The following is an 18,061-nucleotide window of genomic DNA, read 5'->3' on the forward strand; positions in this document are numbered from 1 at the left end:
GCATAAGCAACGTCCAACCTGCCTTGTTCTATAATTTAGGGAATTAACTTTAAATACACCCTATATAAGTAATGTATCGAATATGTTTTCAACTGCTGTGAGGTAGTGGCGGTGGCGTAGTGGATTATTATAAGACCCGAACGCCAGTGACCGGGGTTCAAATCCACCGGTCCATCATGCCTTTTACCCCCATAGATGTGGTGCTAGCACGGCCTTGAGAACATGGGTTCAAGTTCAAAATAAGCACAAAAATATAATTCCATAACCTTTAGTGAATAAGTATTCCATATGACATAAGATTTGGGACTTTTTAAGCTTCACACAAATGCGCATCACTTGGGAGATGAACACCGCACGCAGAAATTCAAGACTGACTCGCTACCTCCACTCTACCACGGAAACACCCTGCGCAACTGTAAGCACTGTCTACATAAGGTCCAACGAGGACGGTCAAATAGTGAATACCCTCTGATGTGGACCTGTATCTCTCATAAAGAATAATTCTCAGGCAATGCCAAGGGATCGTATCTGTCCCGAAAGACCCCCTGTCTCCAGAGAGACCCCTGTACGATGTGGGCTCAGAGGTCCACGGGAACACCCACAAATGGTGACGCCATTGTAAAAAGAGGGGCTAGGAAGCTGCGCACGCCGATCTAACCCGATAGACTAAGCTGAAAACCTGCTCCCGACCAGGTTTGGTTGACAGCATAAGTCACTGTTATAATATATTAGTCCAGGAAAGGCCGCCGAGACAGGATCGCTTTTAACTCACTTTATTGGGTTAATGGTGGTTGATCTATTGTCTATCGTCTATGAAACAAAAGGAGAGGGATCGTATATAACACGCGCGGAGCGTCTCTAAGCTTTACATCTAATCGATACGCCGCCCAAGAGATTCTGATTCTAAAATGGCGGAGTCCGAGTTAAATAGGCAGGTAGAGGTGGGCGTGTTCTGTGGCTTTAAAAGCCTGCCCCCTTCATCTATGTATGATCAGCTGCTGCCTGGTTGTGGCTATGCACAAGTCTTACAGCTTATGTTATGTTTACTCAGTACTGTGGCTATGGGAGAATATTATGGCTGAAATATGTTACATCACCATGGTGAGACAGCGACGCTAAAAGAGAGCGACTTTCGTGTCCCAGCTAACCCAAGCTTTGAGCGCAACATACCTCGCTAACCCACTAATCGAGGTTCGTAGTATACCCCACAGGTCCTGTCACTTACAAATATCACCAATGTCCAAGCCAGACAGGGTAGGATTCAAATAATTTGGGATTCTATGTAACGATATTAACACATTCTACACCTCTTAAATGCATTTTAAACATAAACCATTGTCATCCATACATTACCTGGATGCAAATGCTTTGTTCATAATGTTATTTTCTGATGAAATCCCAGCCAGATGTAGAACAACAGTGCCCAGTGACCTTCCTCTACGACTTTGCCTCCTCAGCTGTCAGCCATGTCAGCACCGTCTGCAGCATCTGGGGCCAGGACCACGTCAGGACGTTTGACGGGGACGTGTACCAGTTCGCCGGGCGCTGTGGTTACAACCTGGTGTCGGACTGCAGAGAGCCGTACACGGCGTTCTCGGTGAACATTCAGAAGAGCGAGGTGGACGGCCGCCCCACAGTCCACGAGGTGGTGGTCACCGTGAACGACCTTGTGTTCCACCTGGCTAAGAGAAACGTCTCCTTGAACGGCGATGTGTGAGTGTCTCATTGAGACTGCTGCTTGGAAGCACCAGGTCTGTTAGGATCACGGGGGAAGGTAGTGGACCGAACAGCACGGACACAGGGTAGACTGACACGTTTAACGGAACAGAGGTGTTTATGGTGGGGGGGAGAATGGTGGGAATCCAATACTGGTCCAGTGGAGTCCTGACGGAGGGGCTGAGGAGCATGGAACTGGGGACAAGGAATCATGGGTTAGATTGGTAAGACAGGGTTAGGATAGATCTTCAGAAAGATTGTACAGAGGTGTCACAAGATGATACAAACTGTTCAAGGTCTGTTAGGATCTGGCGACAATCATCTGGAGAACTGGGGTTCATATAGAGGGAGTGGATTGATGATTGCCGTCAGGTGTGTAGAGCTGAGAGAAGGGAAGACTGGGGGCCTCTACCAATAGTCAAATCTCCTAACCTTTATGCCTCCTTTCCTTAACCTTTGTGGAAAACGTCATCGGGTCAAGGAGAGATGGAAAGGTGCTTCCTTTCGAACATAGGAAAAGACCACACTGTTTAAAATGAATTTGACTTGTTGCAAGAACAAAGACACAAGAGTGCTGGTGTACTTGACTATTCATGTTGCAGCCAGCGCAAGTTACAGTGGGTAATAGTGATGGCTCGTTCGCGAACTAATCAGTTCGAACGAACGACTCTTTAACATGAACAAACCAACCTTATTCCATGTTTCAGTTCGTCTCATTCGTATCGTTCGTTCTCCGAGACTCGACTCCCAGCTCCACCCACTAGTTGCTGACTCGCGAGTCGCCGTTCGTTCACTGACTGTGTTTAGAGTGAAGACTCGAGGACTGAGAAGTCACGAGAGCCAGCCGGGCAACAACATCCCGATTCCGAACATGAAGCACTCCTCAGCTAAAATGAACTTAGTTAATGTTGTGTTGATTGATATTGTGAGGTTGTTGTCAGGTTATCGCCAACAGTGAGAATCACTTAGGTCGGATTTTGAGCACAATTTATTAATTTCGATTAAAATAATATGTTTCTGGAATTGGTATCCATTATTAGCAATTGTATTTTCTTCTCTTCTCTTCTTCTGCTTTACCGCGTCTCTCATGCGTCTTTGCGTAGAGTCTGTAAACTTCGTCGGTGGCCTGTTTATTTAAATATTGCCGCTGTAAAGGATTATGGGATACCAATATCTCCTTTCCTTTCGTAAAGGTTGGTCTGGAGTAACCTATGCTAAAGGAGGGTTAAAGGATGCGTCAAGGCTCCTTTCCTAAGCATTTTTAGAATTCGAACTAGTGATGGGTCGTTTGCGAACGAGTCGGCTCAAAGAGCCGGCTCTTTTAAGTCAACGATGGAAGTCGGCTCCCGAACGCGAGCCGTTGTTTTTTTGGTTCTCCCGCGCTACGGGTGCTACATGCATTCATTCGTACTATGCGTGCTATGCGTGTCACGGCGCATGCATGGCAGCCAGCAACCAATCACAAGAACAAGCAACGAGGGGCGGGGGATTTCGATGAGCGATACACTTTGCCTGTGACTGACAGGAGGAAAAGAGGAGAGAGACGAGTGAGAGCGTGTGAGTACAAGATGAATGAGACAAGGAAAAGAAGCAGCATTTGGATGCATTTTGATCAGTGTGAGAACACAAAGGTCAACACGCGCGCATGTGTCAAAATGAGCATTGGAATTATGGCATGGCACCATTATAAAAGGTATACAGTAAGCGGTAATATGAAGAGCCGTTTGGGAGCCGAAAGAGCCAGCTCTTGTTGGTGAGCCGTTCCAAGAGATCCGGCTCACTAAAAAGAGCCGAAATTCCCATCACTAATTCTAACCACCTTTCCTCCAAGTACTTCTGGGTCATCTGCTTAGGCAAGGAAATGTCCTATGCAAAAAATACTATTCGTAGTCACTAGGTGGCAAAAATGGATGGCGTGAGGAATGGAAGGTCTGAGGAGCAAACACACACTGGCTAACAATCATTCCTTGGAAATGGTTCTCTGGACCATTCTTTCTTTCTCCAACTTTCCTGTAGAATCAACCTGCCCTACCTGAATGCGGGGATACGACTAGAACGAAATACACATTACACCAAACTCCAGGCCAAGGTGGGCCTTGATGTCACGTGGAATGGTGACGACGCTGTGACGGTAGGCCAGTGATTACTAATTATTCATATTTTGTGTGTTTTCCATGTTTTATTTATACTAAGTGGTGAAGACACCTCATGTTTGTGTTTATGATACAAATCATTCCTTTGTATCTCTTTATTAGGTGGAACTGGATTTGGATTATCGTAACCTCACTTGTGGCCTTTGTGGAGATTTCAATGGCGTCCCAGGCTATAATGAATTTATTCAACACTGTCTGTTTATTATTTAATCATTAGGATCCAGTTCACTTAATTTCGTTATTGTATTTATATGTGTTTGGCATCTAATTCTGCAAATCACATTTAGATCGCAAGATTGGCCCCATTGAGTTTGGCAACCTCCAGAGAGCCCGTCAACCAAACGATGACTGTGAGGACCTCCACGAGGTTGAAGACCAGGACCTGGAAGGCCAGGCTGTTGAGGACCCCTGCACAGAATCAGTACGTTAAAAAAAATAAGATCTATTGTCAGGACACAAACCAGGGTCCAGGAAAAAATGCCTCAGAATTGTATTATACATTTCAAAACTTTTTTCCCCATAACACCATTTAGCGCCCAATCTGTGTCCATATGATCCACTCTGCTGCCTGGAGACCGTGCGCATCGCTGGTGGACCCGGCTCCGTACGCCCGGGCCTGTGTGCGGGACGCCTGCGGCTGTGGCAACAGCACCGATGACTTCTGTGCATGCAGCACGCTGGCCGAGTTCTCCCGCCTGTGTTCCCGCGCCGGGGGTCGGCCCCCCAGCTGGAGGACGCCCCGGTTCTGTGGTATAGCACGTTCTTCCTCACAGTACCGCAAAACAAAGCATGGATAAAGTGTTTAAACAAAGTGACTCGTCTCATTGAATCCCTTTATCTTCATTGCGTTTTTCGAGAAGCAAAAGCAACTTCTTTTGAGTCCAAACGTTAGACACCTGGCCGTTTGTTTCCCCTTGCAGCCCGGACGTGCCCCTTCAACATGGTGTATGAAGAAAACGGCTCCCCCTGCATGGACACCTGCACGCTCTCAAACACCAGCTCGCTCTGTGAGGACCACAACACGGATGGTTGCTATTGTCCTGCAGGTAAGCCACCTTTATGTTATTTATATTATTATTAGAAAATATAATTATTTGTAAGAAGCTCTCCCCTACAAGGGTAACTTCCCTGTATTCCAGGAACGGTGTGGGACAACATTTCACTGAGAGGCTGTGTACGGCAGGCTGAATGCCAGTGTAAACACGGTCAAATCTACAACACCGGGGACATTTACCGACAGGACAGTGAAGAATGGTATCTGAAAGTTCATCTTAAATGTTATCGGGTCAATTCAAATGTATATGCCAGGCCTATTGCCTATTTGTGAACAATCTTACATACTTTTGCTTATCTCAGTATATGCTATGAGGGGAGATGGCACTGCACAAGTCTACCCAGTCCAGCTACCTGCGCAGTGGAAGAGGGTTCCCATGTGACCACGTTTGATGGGAAAGCCTTCCATTTCCATGGGGATTGCCTCTACGTCCTGGCTCAGATCAAAAGCAAGGTCAAAGAGTTAGCTCATGTGCAACTTCTCAATTTATATTTGAAATTATAATTGACAGTTTTAATATCGTTAGATTTGACATCACTTACAAAATGACAATAAAAAATGTTGAACCTTTGAATGAATGGATGGCCATCTGAATGTACTCATACCATGTGGGATGCAGGACGATGCCAGCTCCAGCCTCACTATCCTGGTGCAGCTGGCGCCGTGTGGGAGCCGTGAGTTTGACACTTGTCTGATAAGTGTGACGGTCCTACTGAGCAATAACAACGTGAGTGCTGCTGCTTAGTAGTTCATCTGGAGGGAGGCTGTTACAGGATAACAAGTGACCTGTGAAAGATAATGTACCATTATCATTTTGACGATACCATAACCTTTGTGCAGACGCTAGACTTCTCTGCTGATGGAAATGTGATGCACAACATGCAGATCATCAGCTTGCCGTACAACACAGGTTAGTTAAAAACCCATAGCTGGACAGTCTTTTAATCAGTCTTAATTCTGTCATTATTGTACTCATGTGGTACTCATACATAACATTTGTCTGGACTTGTAGGCGACATCAACATATTCCGTGCGTCCTCCTTCCACATCCTGCTCCAGACCAGGTTTGGGTTACAGATTCAGGTCCAGCATGTTCCACTCTTGCAGGTCTATGTGACCCTTGAGCAGAGTTACAGAACCAAGACAAGAGGTAAGCCAACACATGGCTCATCTGAGGCTTGCTCCATTCTGATCTACAATATAGCTTCATATGAAGTACCACAATTGTACACGTAATAGCTGTTGCTTTTGAGATGGTTAAATATTGCACATTTCAGACCATTTGAAAATGTACAACACATCCAACCTCCACCTGTCTATGTATCAATTCATTGTCCTTCAATCCTTCGAAACTGTTTCCTCTAATTTAGGTTTATGTGGAAACTATAACATGATGCTGGCCGATGACATGAAGACACCCCAGGGGATGGTAGAAGGCACTGCATCCTCCTTTGGGAACTCCTGGAAGGCCTATCCTACCTGCCCGCGCAGAGAGGAACGGCTGGAAAGCCCGTGTTCCTTCAGTGTGGAGAAAGGTACGCTAGGGTTGTTATTACTTGTCTATAGTTGTCTCTGCTAGTCTCCAAGAACATACTGTTTGCAGTCAGCCTGATTTTCTTTTTGTTTCTTTGATGGAAACATATTTCCCAATCAGATCAACATCCACACTGCGTCAGTTTTTGATTCCAAATAAGCCCAAATAATAATAATTCTGATCTTCTGGCAGAGCGATATGCTGAACACTGGTGCTCGCTGTTAACGCGTCCAGACAGCCCATTTACAAACTGTCATGGACTGATTGATCCTGAGATGTACCACAAGGTATTGTACAACAATACTGCAGCTTTATCTGTCCATTCGAATCAATTGAAGTTATGGACGTTGTCATGGCAATAACAATGTGTTGTCCTTTTCAGAGATGCATCTATGCCACATGTAACTGTGAGAAGACAGAAGACTGCATGTGTGCTGTTTTTTCCTCCTATGTGCGAGCTTGCGCTGCGGAAGGAGTTTTCCTGAGCGATTGGAGAGTGAACGTCTGTGGTAAGAGCTTGAGGACATGACGTGTGGTACTCCTGCTGAGTCTAGAACGTAATCATAATACCGATACAACGTGCCCATTAACATAATAACGTTCTAAAAAATATATTCTACCAGATAAATACACAAGGGGCTGCCCAGAAAGCCAAGTCTTCTCTTACAAGCTGCAGCGCTGCCTGTTGACATGCAGACAGCTGAGCTCAGAACAGCAGAACAGCAGTCCGGGCTGCAGCCCGGACTTCCTGCCTGTGGACGGCTGCTCCTGCCCCGAGGGGACGTATCAGGATGAGACTGGTGCCTGTGTGCCCGTGAACAAATGCCCCTGCTATCACAACGGAGTCCACATAAGGCCAGGCCACTCAATACGCATCAAAGAGCAACACTGGTTAGCTGTGAACTCATTTCTCATCAAAATCCATTTGTTTTAGTCTGCTACCTCATTTGTCTTACGAGGCATCTGCCCTCCTCACCTCCTCTTGTTAGCTGTTCAATGGTGTCTCATTTGTCCTGTTGTATGGAAAAGACTTCAAACATAGCAAAGTGTCAGAAGGCGGTGGATAATGATTTGTGATAGTTTGAAATGACTAAACTAACATTTGTTTTTCTAGGGTGTGCACCAATGGCAGGCTTCATTGTCCTACTGGGAGGGCAATGTTAATAGGTATGCGTTTAGACATATTCATGTTCTTTGTATATTCATTCCCTCAATTGTATGTATGTGTTGTATTTATGTACTGTGTGTGTGTGTGTGTGTGTGTGTGTGTGTTTTACCTTGACTGTGTTTTCAAAGATTGTCTCACTCCACGAGTTCTCAATAACTGTTTGAGGTGTGCTCCGACATGTGGAGACCCACAGGGGGTTATTTGTGTGAGTATGATTCTTCATCTTAAGCTTTAGCAAGAGAGAAGACCATAAGTAACCTGTTGGAAATCAAACCATTCATCAACTCACTCTTGTTTCCATGGGATTCAAAAGATCCCGGTCAAAAACAAAATGATATATCAACTAACACTCATTCCCATTGATTTCAATCTCCCGAGTCAGAAATAAAAAGGAATCCTCAGCCAAATGTTGTTTTTATGGGTTCCAACGACCCCAGAACGTCTTCAGCGCAGTACACAGTCCATGTGAGTATGGCTGCGAATGCCCCATTGGTCTCCTTGAAGATGGCATGGGCTCCTGTGTGAGAAAACACCACTGTCCCTGCCAACACAATGGCATCCACTACGCTTCTGGCTCTAATATCACAGATCAGTGCAACACCTGGTATGAGGAGCCTGATATGTTGTTATAATGTTTCAAAATAACTTCTAATGTACTAAGCCTTAACTATTTAATAAGCATATATTAAACATCTATCCCACAGTACATGTCAACAAGGGGAGTGGGAGTGTACGGAGAAGAGATGCCCAGCGACTTGCACCATTTATGGCAGTGGTCATTACAGTACTTTTGATCAGCGTACATATGAATTTCAGGGGCAATGCTCCTACGTGGCAGTCCAGGTAAAATCATGCATACAAACACACAAAGTAAGATTCCTCATCCTTTGCTTCTTCTTAGTTTCAGTATATATTTAGACTCCAATACTGCATGGTGTTAGGGGTTTTATGGAGTTAAAATAACTCTAGGGACCTCTATGATTACCTTGTTTATTTAACTGGCTAGGGGAGTATAACTAGACATTTTTCATGTGCCATTGAGTACTGATATATAGTTGTTGCTTGCTTGAGATAAAACAGCTACTCTGTACTACTACTGTTCCACTCGACTCTGTATCCTTGGGATTTTCTGTAAACACAAGCATCGGTGTTAATGTAGTTGTGATGTTTAATTCTTTTTTTAAGAACCAATGTGGCAATGGATCAGTAGTGGACACCTTCCGGGTTATTACAGAAGATATACCATGTGGATCTACCAGCACCACTTGCTCCAAATCTGTCAGGATTCAGCTGGGGGTAGGTCCTTGTTGCAAACGTATTTATTTTAGAGGAACGTGTCTCAGAATAATATCAGATGTAGTGAAAAGACATGAGAGGATAACTATCTGTACTGACATTGTATTGTTCATTACAGAGAACAGAAATTAAATTAGCCAAGAGGAAGTACGAAATAATGGATCTGGCAATGGGTTCTGAGATCAGGTACACAATCAGAGATGTTGGGATGTATCTGGTCGTAGAAGCTTCACTCGGGATCACAGTTTTATGGGACCGCAAAACCACCCTGCGGATCCTTCTGGAACCACAGCACAGTGTGAGTAGAACTATAGTTAGGGCAGTGTTTGTGTATGCATTTTTGATGGCTGTGTATATAACGATGCAAACAACAATACTATAGAATTAGACGTTTTGTTTTTTATTGATGTCTGATCGATGTCTTCTACTTTAAAGGCGGGGGTGTGCGGTCTTTGCGGAGACTTTAACGGAGATGTCCAGAATGACTTCACCACCCGGAGTCAGATGGTAGTGAGCAGCCCCCTTGAGTTTGCAAACAGCTGGAAGGCTTTAAGCTCTTGCCTGGACGAAGGACCACCCATTGATTATTGTGGACTGCGACCCCATCACCACAGCTGGGCCCAGATTCAGTGTAGCATTATAAAGAGCATCACCTTCAAAGACTGCCACTCCAAGGTCAGTTCCAAATATATTTTTGGTTTCCTGCATGACAATTTTGACATGCAGGAATTCAATTCTACTTCAAAACAAATATTACCATCACTTACTTTTGAATGCCTGAACAGGTGAACTCTATGCCTTTTTATGACAACTGTGTACAAGACTCGTCGTGCGCCTGCGACAGTAGAGGACACTGCGAGTCCTTCTGCACCGCGGTGGCAGCCTACGCTCAGGCTTGTAATGACGTCGGTGTGTGCGTTGCCTGGAGAAGCCCAGAAATATGCCGTGAGTTAACGCTGGCCACTGTGAATTACACCAGAGAAAAACTGTTTGTTGGTGTAATTGCAAATCGATGGAACGAGGAACCCACTGGGCGATACACAACCTCCTAATAATGTCTTGTTTGGTTTTTCCCGCTTAGCCGAATGTTGCGACCACTACAATAAAACGGGAGCTTGCGAGTGGCACTACAAGCCTTGCCAACCTTGTTACAAGACCTGCCGGAATCAACACGCGTGCGACCATGCAATACCAAACCTGGAAGGTGAGAAACCATTTGAAAGACTGTCGGCTTGCCTATTCTCATTAAAGTAAGTCTAAAGTTACATTGTAGAACAAAAAATACTTTAGGCTACTAAATGTCCCATTTTCTGAAAAAAATAATTATTATTTTTTATTGCATTTCAGATTATAAATCTTGATTTATTTATGTTTTGCCAACGTAACCCAAACAATTGGGAGTAAAACAACAACAATGACAAATGAATTATCTGAATGTATTAATAATAGCCTTTTATATATGCTTTTTTTGGTAGGCTGTTACCCTGAGTGCCCAGAAGATAAGCCCATATTTGATGAAGATAAAGGAGAATGTGTTAAGGAATGTGATGGATGCAAATACAATGGAATATATTATAAGGACAATGAGGTCATTGACAATGTGACAGACATATTAGGAATGTGCTACTCTAAAATTTGCAAGAATGGAACAATTATACATGCTGATTATCTCTGTTCTACTACCCAAATAACAACAACAGTATTCACAACCTCAACTACAGAAAACTGGTCAACTATAACCACACCAACATCATCACCAACCACGACTGTCTGCCAAGAAGAGTGTGAATGGACAAAATGGTTTGATGTGGACAGCAGTACAGATGGCAGCGATTGGGAAACGTACGAGAACATCAGCGACAGTGGAGAGCAGATATGTCAAAAACCAAGGAACATAAAATGCCGATCTGCTGAAGCTCCTTCTTTTATCTTTGAAAACTTTGTCAAATTAACGGGACAAGTTGTCACTTGTGATATAAAACATGGTTTGATATGCAAAAAAGAGAATCAGTCTGAACCGCCGTTTAAGTGCCTGAACTATGAGATCCAGGTGGAATGTTGTGGAGTGTGTACAACTGCACCTCCAACAACTACAGACTGGTCAACTATAACCACACCCACAACATCAACTTCTACACCTCCAACAACTACAGACTGGTCAACTATAACCACACCCACAACATCAACTTCTACACCTCCAACAACTACAGAATACTGGTCAACTATAACCACACCCACAACATCAACTTCTACACCTCCAACAACTACAGAATACTGGTCAACTATAACCACACCCACAACATCAACTTCTACACCTCCAACAACTACAGACTGGTCAACTATAACCACACCCACAACATCAACTTCTACACCTCCAACAACTACAGAATACTGGTCAACTATAACCACACCAACGACATCAACTTCTACACCTCCAACAACTTCCCCCACACCAACGCCCCCTGTACCTGGCTGCCCCGATTTGGGTTTATGGGTAGGGACCGTCTTGCATCCAGTTCATAATAATATAACTATTTATCAGAATATATAATTTTTACATCATTGATGTCTGACTCATGTGCCCTGTATTTATTGATGGTCCTTTAAACTCTTTTTCCTTATCTTTTTCGGTGCCAGCCAAACGAGACACTTGTGATGTGTGATTGCAGAATGGCAAAATGCATTAACAATACCATAATTGAATTAGTCCCATATGTATGCCCCCCATTGGAAAATATAACCTGTGCCAATGAAAGAGAACCAGTTCTTATATGGGATGAATACAGATGCTGCAAGTATTACACATGCCCATGTGAGTTCCATGACCATGTATTTGCTTTTGACTTACTACTTTCCTGCTTCACCGATGCTGTATAAGAAAAGTACCTTGTTTGTGTGTTGTTGCAGGCGTATGTCAAGGCTGGGGAGACCCCCATTACTTGACGTTTGACAAATTCTTCTACAGTTATCAAGGAAACTGCACATATGTCTTAATGGAAGAGATCACACCAAAGCACAATTTGACGGTTACTGTTGACAATGTGTACTGCAACCCCACCCTAAACGTTTCTTGTCCACGCTCAATTATCGTGTCGTATCGCTCACAAGTTATCACTCTCAAGAACCATAACCTTATTGGAGCCACGCTGGAGGTAAAATCCATGGATATAAATGTAAACATGAGCCAGAATTTGTCTTGCATAATAAGACTCTTCAGGGTTTTGCCTAATGATGCTTTTCTTAAATTTAGGTTCTCAGTCATGGAGTGACTGTAAAGGTGCCTTATTACCATCGAGGGATAAAGGTGCTAAACACTGGCCTGTCCTTGATCTTGGAGATCCCTATTCTGGAAGTGGTCATCACATTTGGAATTACAGGATTTAGTATCAGCCTGCCACCTCGGGAATTCGTCAACAACACAAAGGGGCAATGTGGTAAGGACCCCTTACCCCAAAGCACCGACATGGCTCAGTCCTTCTGGAGTTGGGTGACACATTCTAAGTGTTATATCGGTTTGTCCTGTCAGGAACGTGCAACAACAACAAGGCTGATGACTGTATGTTGCCTGGAGGCCAGCTGATACAGAATTGTGCAGTGATGGCTGAGTACTATCTCGTGGAAGACTTGAGCAAGCCATTCTGCCAACCACCATCCGTACCACCACCTAATGTTCCCATACCCCCACCGCCAGCACCATGCCAACGAGACTCTGTATGTGATGTGCTTCTAGGAAGGTATGTGCATCCTGTTTAACATATATGCATCGCTTGATTCATTGATATACTATAAATTGTAATCTAATTCATTTGAATTGACCTGACCCTCGCCCTGTCTTTGTCAGATTAGATTAGGCTGGTTGATCCTAAACATCTCTCTCGGGTTGTGCCCCATCTCCCCGCAGTGTGTTTCAACAATGCCATGCCATTGTCTCACCGGAAATGTACCACCAGGGTTGCATCTTCGATAGCTGCCATGTGGCCGACCCAGCGGTGCAGTGCACCAGCCTGCAGGTGTACGCTGCTGTCTGTGCACAGGCCGGGGTCTGCCTGTACTGGAGGGATCTCACCCCTCTGTGTTGTACGTGCACACCTACCCATGTGCAACCGTGACAAAGACATGGACCCGTCCAGGTGGTTCAGCAAGGACGCTTTGCCTGATATTGTTTCTTCTCTTTTCCACAACAGCCAGTAACTGCCCAGCAGACAAAGTCTATGAACCATGTGGTCCTGCAGAGCAGCCAACGTGTGAAGACTTGTACGATTTCACTAAAACATGGACTGAGGAGCATTTGTTTCAATCCGCAACAATCAGCTCAATAGCAATCAATGAATGATCAACCATTGATAATAATGTCATTGTCACTCAATGAGGGATCTGATCATACAGGCATAACATAGCATACATATCTGAATGAGTTTGACATTAGGGTTTTTCAATTGATGCCAAAGGTGAACAGACGCATTCATTTAAACCTTTGTGTGTCACAGACCTGGCGGGAATCAAATTAACTTTACCACTGAGGGGTGCTTTTGTCCGGCTGGCATGAAGCTCTTCAACAGGGATTCAAACAGATGTGTTGATAAATGTGGTAAGTGGGACAGTAAGGTATAGTCCCAGGTTAGCATGATGATAAACTGATGATAAACGGTGAGCCCCGCTGCTCTAATACGCTGCGTGTGTTCCTAATAGGATGTTTGGATTCAAGGGGCATTCCCCGCGAGGTGAGCAAATCCTTTACTTCGTTAAGTGAACTTCTTTATTTTCTGAAATAACATGCATTGGCGCAAATGTCCCGTATGTGTGCTTTCCTTTTCCTACAGTTGAATGAGTCATTTGAACAAAACTGCCAAACATGCATCTGCGAGGAATCGACCAAGTCGGTGACATGCGGGCCACGCCCCTGCAAATCTCTGCAGAGAACAGAGGAAAACTGTGAACCAGGGTTCATCCTGGTGAACCAAACCGATCCAGCAGACCCATGCTGTCTGCTCTCTGTTTGCCGTAAGACATGAGTGAAAGGGAAACTTGACATTTTCTCCTACATTTCTTTCTGTAGAATGTGACAATATAACTTGTCCAGTTGTGGACCTGAACTGTGAAATTGGATTCAGACCAGGAGTCTCAGTGCAAATCGGACATTGCTGCCCTGAGCTCACATGCTCTAAGTGTCATTGTCATCAGCTGGGCATTACTTTACATCTTGAATACATACCACAACACAGAGGACAATGCTCCCATTGCTTTGGTTTTCTATTGACTAAATTCGTGCCCCATTGTTTCCCAGTGCCTAAAGAAGTTTGTGTCCATGAGAGCGTTGAATACCAGGTAATCAATTGGAGTACAGTTTCATAGGATGTACTGTAAACATTTCTTTGCAACGAGACCTTGCAAAAGCTCCTGGGTGTGTGTGACAAGTGTTGGTGCTATTCCCTCTCCAGGCCGGTTCCTCAGTCCCACTCGACCCGTGTCACAACTGCACCTGTTCCAGGCCGCTGGACCCAGCTTCCGGTCTGCTGTTGGTCATCTGTATTCCGCTGCAATGCAATGAGAATTGTGGTCTGGTAAGTCTGCTCCACTGTAATACATATTCAATGTGCTCTGTCTGTCTCTCTGTGTCTCTGACTGTCTCTGTGTCTGGGTGTGTTCATATATACAATTTAAATGTTATGTCAATGTATTCTATGGTCTTTATACAGAAGGATCTGTTTTCTGTCTTTTTCTGTTCGCAGGGATACAAGTACGTTGAAGCGGATCCAAACTCCACAGAGTGTTGTGGCAGGTGCCTGCTGACCCACTGTGTTGTTGAAAGAAACATGACAAAGGAGCTGCTTAAGGTCAAGGTTTTACTGCCCACAAAGTCTCATTGCTGTACACAGATGAGGAAAAAGTGTAACTCTAAACTGTGTGTGTGTGTGTGTGTGTGTGTGTGTGTGTGTGTGTGTGTGTGTGTGTGTGTGTGTGTGTTTTCACATGGGTGTGCATATAGGAAGGAGAAACGTGGTCCCCATCGGGGAACATGTGCGAGGTTTATACTTGCGTGAGGACTGGCGAGACGCTCACAACAGCCATCTCACGCATAGTTTGTCCGCCCTTCCAGGAGAGCAACTGTAACCCTGTAAGTATAGCTGAAGGCACATTCATTGCAGTCCATCCTAGATTGACAATCATTACACTACGGTCAGTATTGTATTAGGCCCACCAGCTGAAATAAGTCCCATTGAAGCCTCATCCTGGACAGGGTTTGGACATGTGGTCTCTCTGTACTCTTTAGGATACAGTTCAGACAGACGCCAACGGCTGCTGTAAGAGCTGTGAGTATGCCACCGCTGCTCCATGAATGAGCCTGATTATGACGTGCTGCGTCCGTCTGGTGAGTAGGCCGAGACGTGCATCTAACCCATGTCGGGCCCGTGTTTGAAACAAGGCGTGGAGATTGGCAACCGGTGCGATCGGTTCACGGTGAGGCAGCGCGCCATCAGCCACAACGGGTGCCAGTCCAGGGAGGGCCTGGACATAGCGTACTGTGCGGGGTCCTGCCACTCCTATACTGGGTAACAACACGTCCTCCACGGCTTCAAATAAAACCCTCTGACTGAAGGCAGTCCTGAGGAGAGCATTTCAGCGAGTCTTTGCTCATATATTCCACATGTTGAAAGACATGTAGCATCAGTTATGGTTACATTCTTAAAATTTTGTTTAGCTATATGTTATTCTGTAAAACTCTTTTATCGGAGGCGACTCACTCTGAATGTTGTATTCATGTCATTCAGGAGCAGGTAGGGTTAAGGCATCTCAATCTTCACTGCCTACACACTGCCTTCTGTGGACGTAGGGGGGCGTCAAACCCTTTCCCTTTGGCTGGGGGGTCCAGCCCCCTGATCACTGGACCAATCTCCTGACCCTAAATGCCGCTCATTCTTATGTTTCTGCGCGGCTGCCGTTTCAGGTACCAGGCTTGGTCGTCCGGTTTTCAGCGCCTTTGCACGTGCTGCCGGGAGACGGCCTCCAGCAACCGCACGCTGGAGCTGGTGTGTCCCGACGGACGGGTGGTGCCGCACACCTACGTCCACGTGGAGGAGTGCAGCTGCAGGACCACCAACTGCCTCAACTGACCCGCGGCTGGGTAGCAAGAGACGGGCGGGTTTAAATGTTGGACACGACCCAAAAGACGCACCGCCGCCTCACACTCGGGCCGTGCTGAAACCTTTCCAATTTTTTTATTTTAAAGCAAATCACTAATGTTTGACAAATTTCAGATACATAATAATTAAACAACAATGCAATATCCGTCTATGTCTTTGACTTTTATTTTCATTTTAGGTTGTAATGTACCAATTCGCAAAAGCGTATCAGTCTGGAGCCTCTCAGTTCATTTTTGATTTCCAAGGAGCATTACCAACCGTCCAGACTACCCAATCAGAACATCAGACGTCCTATAGGGCTCCTATAGTCATCGTATTAAACCCGCCCCCATATTAGATCAACTGCCTTCATTGGCTCGTCCTGGGTCAGGTTGGCTGGAGGTCTTTCTGATCAGGCGGGGGGCACATGCAAATACAACCTCAACTTGCAGAGACACGAGAAATGGGTTTGGGTAAAGAAGAATAAATCCATGTCTTCATCCCACTGAGGGGCAGTATGTTGATTTGTTAGGGGTGCTAAATGAGGAACACCTCCCTTACATTGAGGCAGGCCAATGCTGGTGATGCTACAGGCACCCTTTGAAATCCACACGTTCAGCACTACTTCAGAGCCTCTTGAACAATAGGAGTCAATTTAATATTGGGGTTATAAGCGCAAGGATTTAAATTCCTCTTCTAGGTTTACTATATATATTGATTACAATGAACATAATATATTATAATAAAAAAGTCTTAGAGATGTTATAATCATCTTCATGTAACATCCTCACTGGAGAGAAGTGGCCATGTGAGCTTGTCCAAGATCCCTGGACGCCCGGATCAGGGAAACCATCCGGGGTTGAGATGTTTTCACAGCTTGTAAATACGACTACTGCAGTCTTAACTCAAGAATAGGAGACAAACATAATGGCATGGCTACATCTCATTAACGTGTCATGTAATCCTACTGCGTATACTTCAGAGTATGTCCTCATGTTCCCCCCAACATCTCTCAAACAAGGAGGCCTCCGTGTCACTTTGTGTTGTAATTACACCTATCAATCCAATTTGCATTTGTTAAATCTATTTCTCTACGGTATGAGTCCTCATATGTCTTCGTATCCACTAAAGGTTGTGTGGTTCCATCAGATCATTTGTACTCTCCATTGTTTGTTTTTTTTAAGTTTTTAGTAGCTCAGTAAATATTGAGATGGCAGTCCTTTTGCAAATATGAGGACCAACCAAAACTTCCTTGGGAATGCTCTGTGGGCATGGGGAATTCACGGTTGAATTCCAACACGTTGTGGTCCATTGGATGCCGTTGACACGCACACCCATTATCAACACTCACCGCATGTTAAATGAACAGATAACACGGATGGAAACTAAACAAATTCACTTCAACAGCATTGAGTTACGTAAGACTTTCCAAAGAAAGTTGTCACGAACAGAGAGCGTATTGTAAGCCTAGGCCGGATGAGCCAAGTTTAAGCCCTGCTTGTAACATCACACTCTCACAGCAAACAGGACAGGGGATGTGTCGTGCCCACATTAGCGCTACACTCATCTACTTACATAGACAAAGACAACAAGGGTTGACACCCATGATGGAACCACTTACCGCACCTCAACTATCAACAGACTATGATCATAATGCCCTCGTGTATATAAAGAATATGCAGCCCAATAGTTGCATATTCTTCAGACGTTGTTAGACGCTGTTAGAGGATGGGGAGAAGCAGAATGCCTCTTGGGTGGGCCACCGTATGGCTCTTCCTCTGCTGCGGACCACTGGCATCACGATCAGGTGGGTAGACACAGAGGTCGACTGGGGCAGGAGTGTGTCAGCGTTTACTCAACTCTGGATCATGAATGGAGAAAAATACATATTTTACTTTGTTTCAACAGCGGTTATGTCCACTGTCCATTTTTTCACAATGGGTAGTGGGGCTTTTTAAGAACATAGACGTATTTATTTATTTTATTTTATATTTAATGTGAACATACAAGTAAAAATAT

At 44.8% G+C, this 18,061-nt stretch overlaps 2 protein-coding genes across 2 annotated transcripts; both read left to right on the forward strand.

Moving 5' to 3' along the window:
• Positions 1-1,390: 1,390 nt before the first annotated feature.
• LOC311357769 (mucin-2) lies at positions 1,391-8,257 on the forward strand (the record flags this gene model as incomplete). The annotated part of the gene is made up of 13 exons (XM_084477806.1): positions 1,391-1,713; positions 3,733-3,830; positions 4,157-4,290; positions 4,403-4,619; positions 4,790-4,915; positions 5,009-5,123; positions 5,226-5,376; positions 5,543-5,650; positions 5,764-5,833; positions 5,936-6,073; positions 6,294-6,458; positions 7,081-7,257; positions 8,130-8,257. 13 exons carry the CDS (start codon positions 1,391-1,393, stop codon positions 8,255-8,257), a joined length of 1,950 nt encoding a protein of 649 aa, XP_084333932.1.
• Positions 8,258-9,078: 821 nt separating this feature from the next.
• On the forward strand, positions 9,079-14,212 carry LOC311357770 (intestinal mucin-like protein; the record flags this gene model as incomplete). The annotated part of the gene is made up of 16 exons (XM_084477807.1): positions 9,079-9,107; positions 9,536-9,596; positions 9,707-9,818; positions 10,003-10,125; positions 10,972-11,429; positions 11,559-11,733; positions 11,829-12,073; positions 12,172-12,355; positions 12,448-12,655; positions 12,823-12,998; positions 13,106-13,175; positions 13,409-13,509; positions 13,611-13,642; positions 13,742-13,922; positions 13,978-14,086; positions 14,206-14,212. 16 exons carry the CDS (start codon positions 9,079-9,081, stop codon positions 14,210-14,212), a joined length of 2,271 nt encoding a protein of 756 aa, XP_084333933.1.
• Between the last annotated feature and the right edge of the window lie 3,849 nt (positions 14,213-18,061).

This window comes from Micromesistius poutassou, assembly GCF_964030765.1.
Source record: "Micromesistius poutassou genome assembly, chromosome: 13".
In the NCBI taxonomy this organism is placed as follows: Eukaryota; Metazoa; Chordata; class Actinopteri; order Gadiformes; family Gadidae; genus Micromesistius; species Micromesistius poutassou.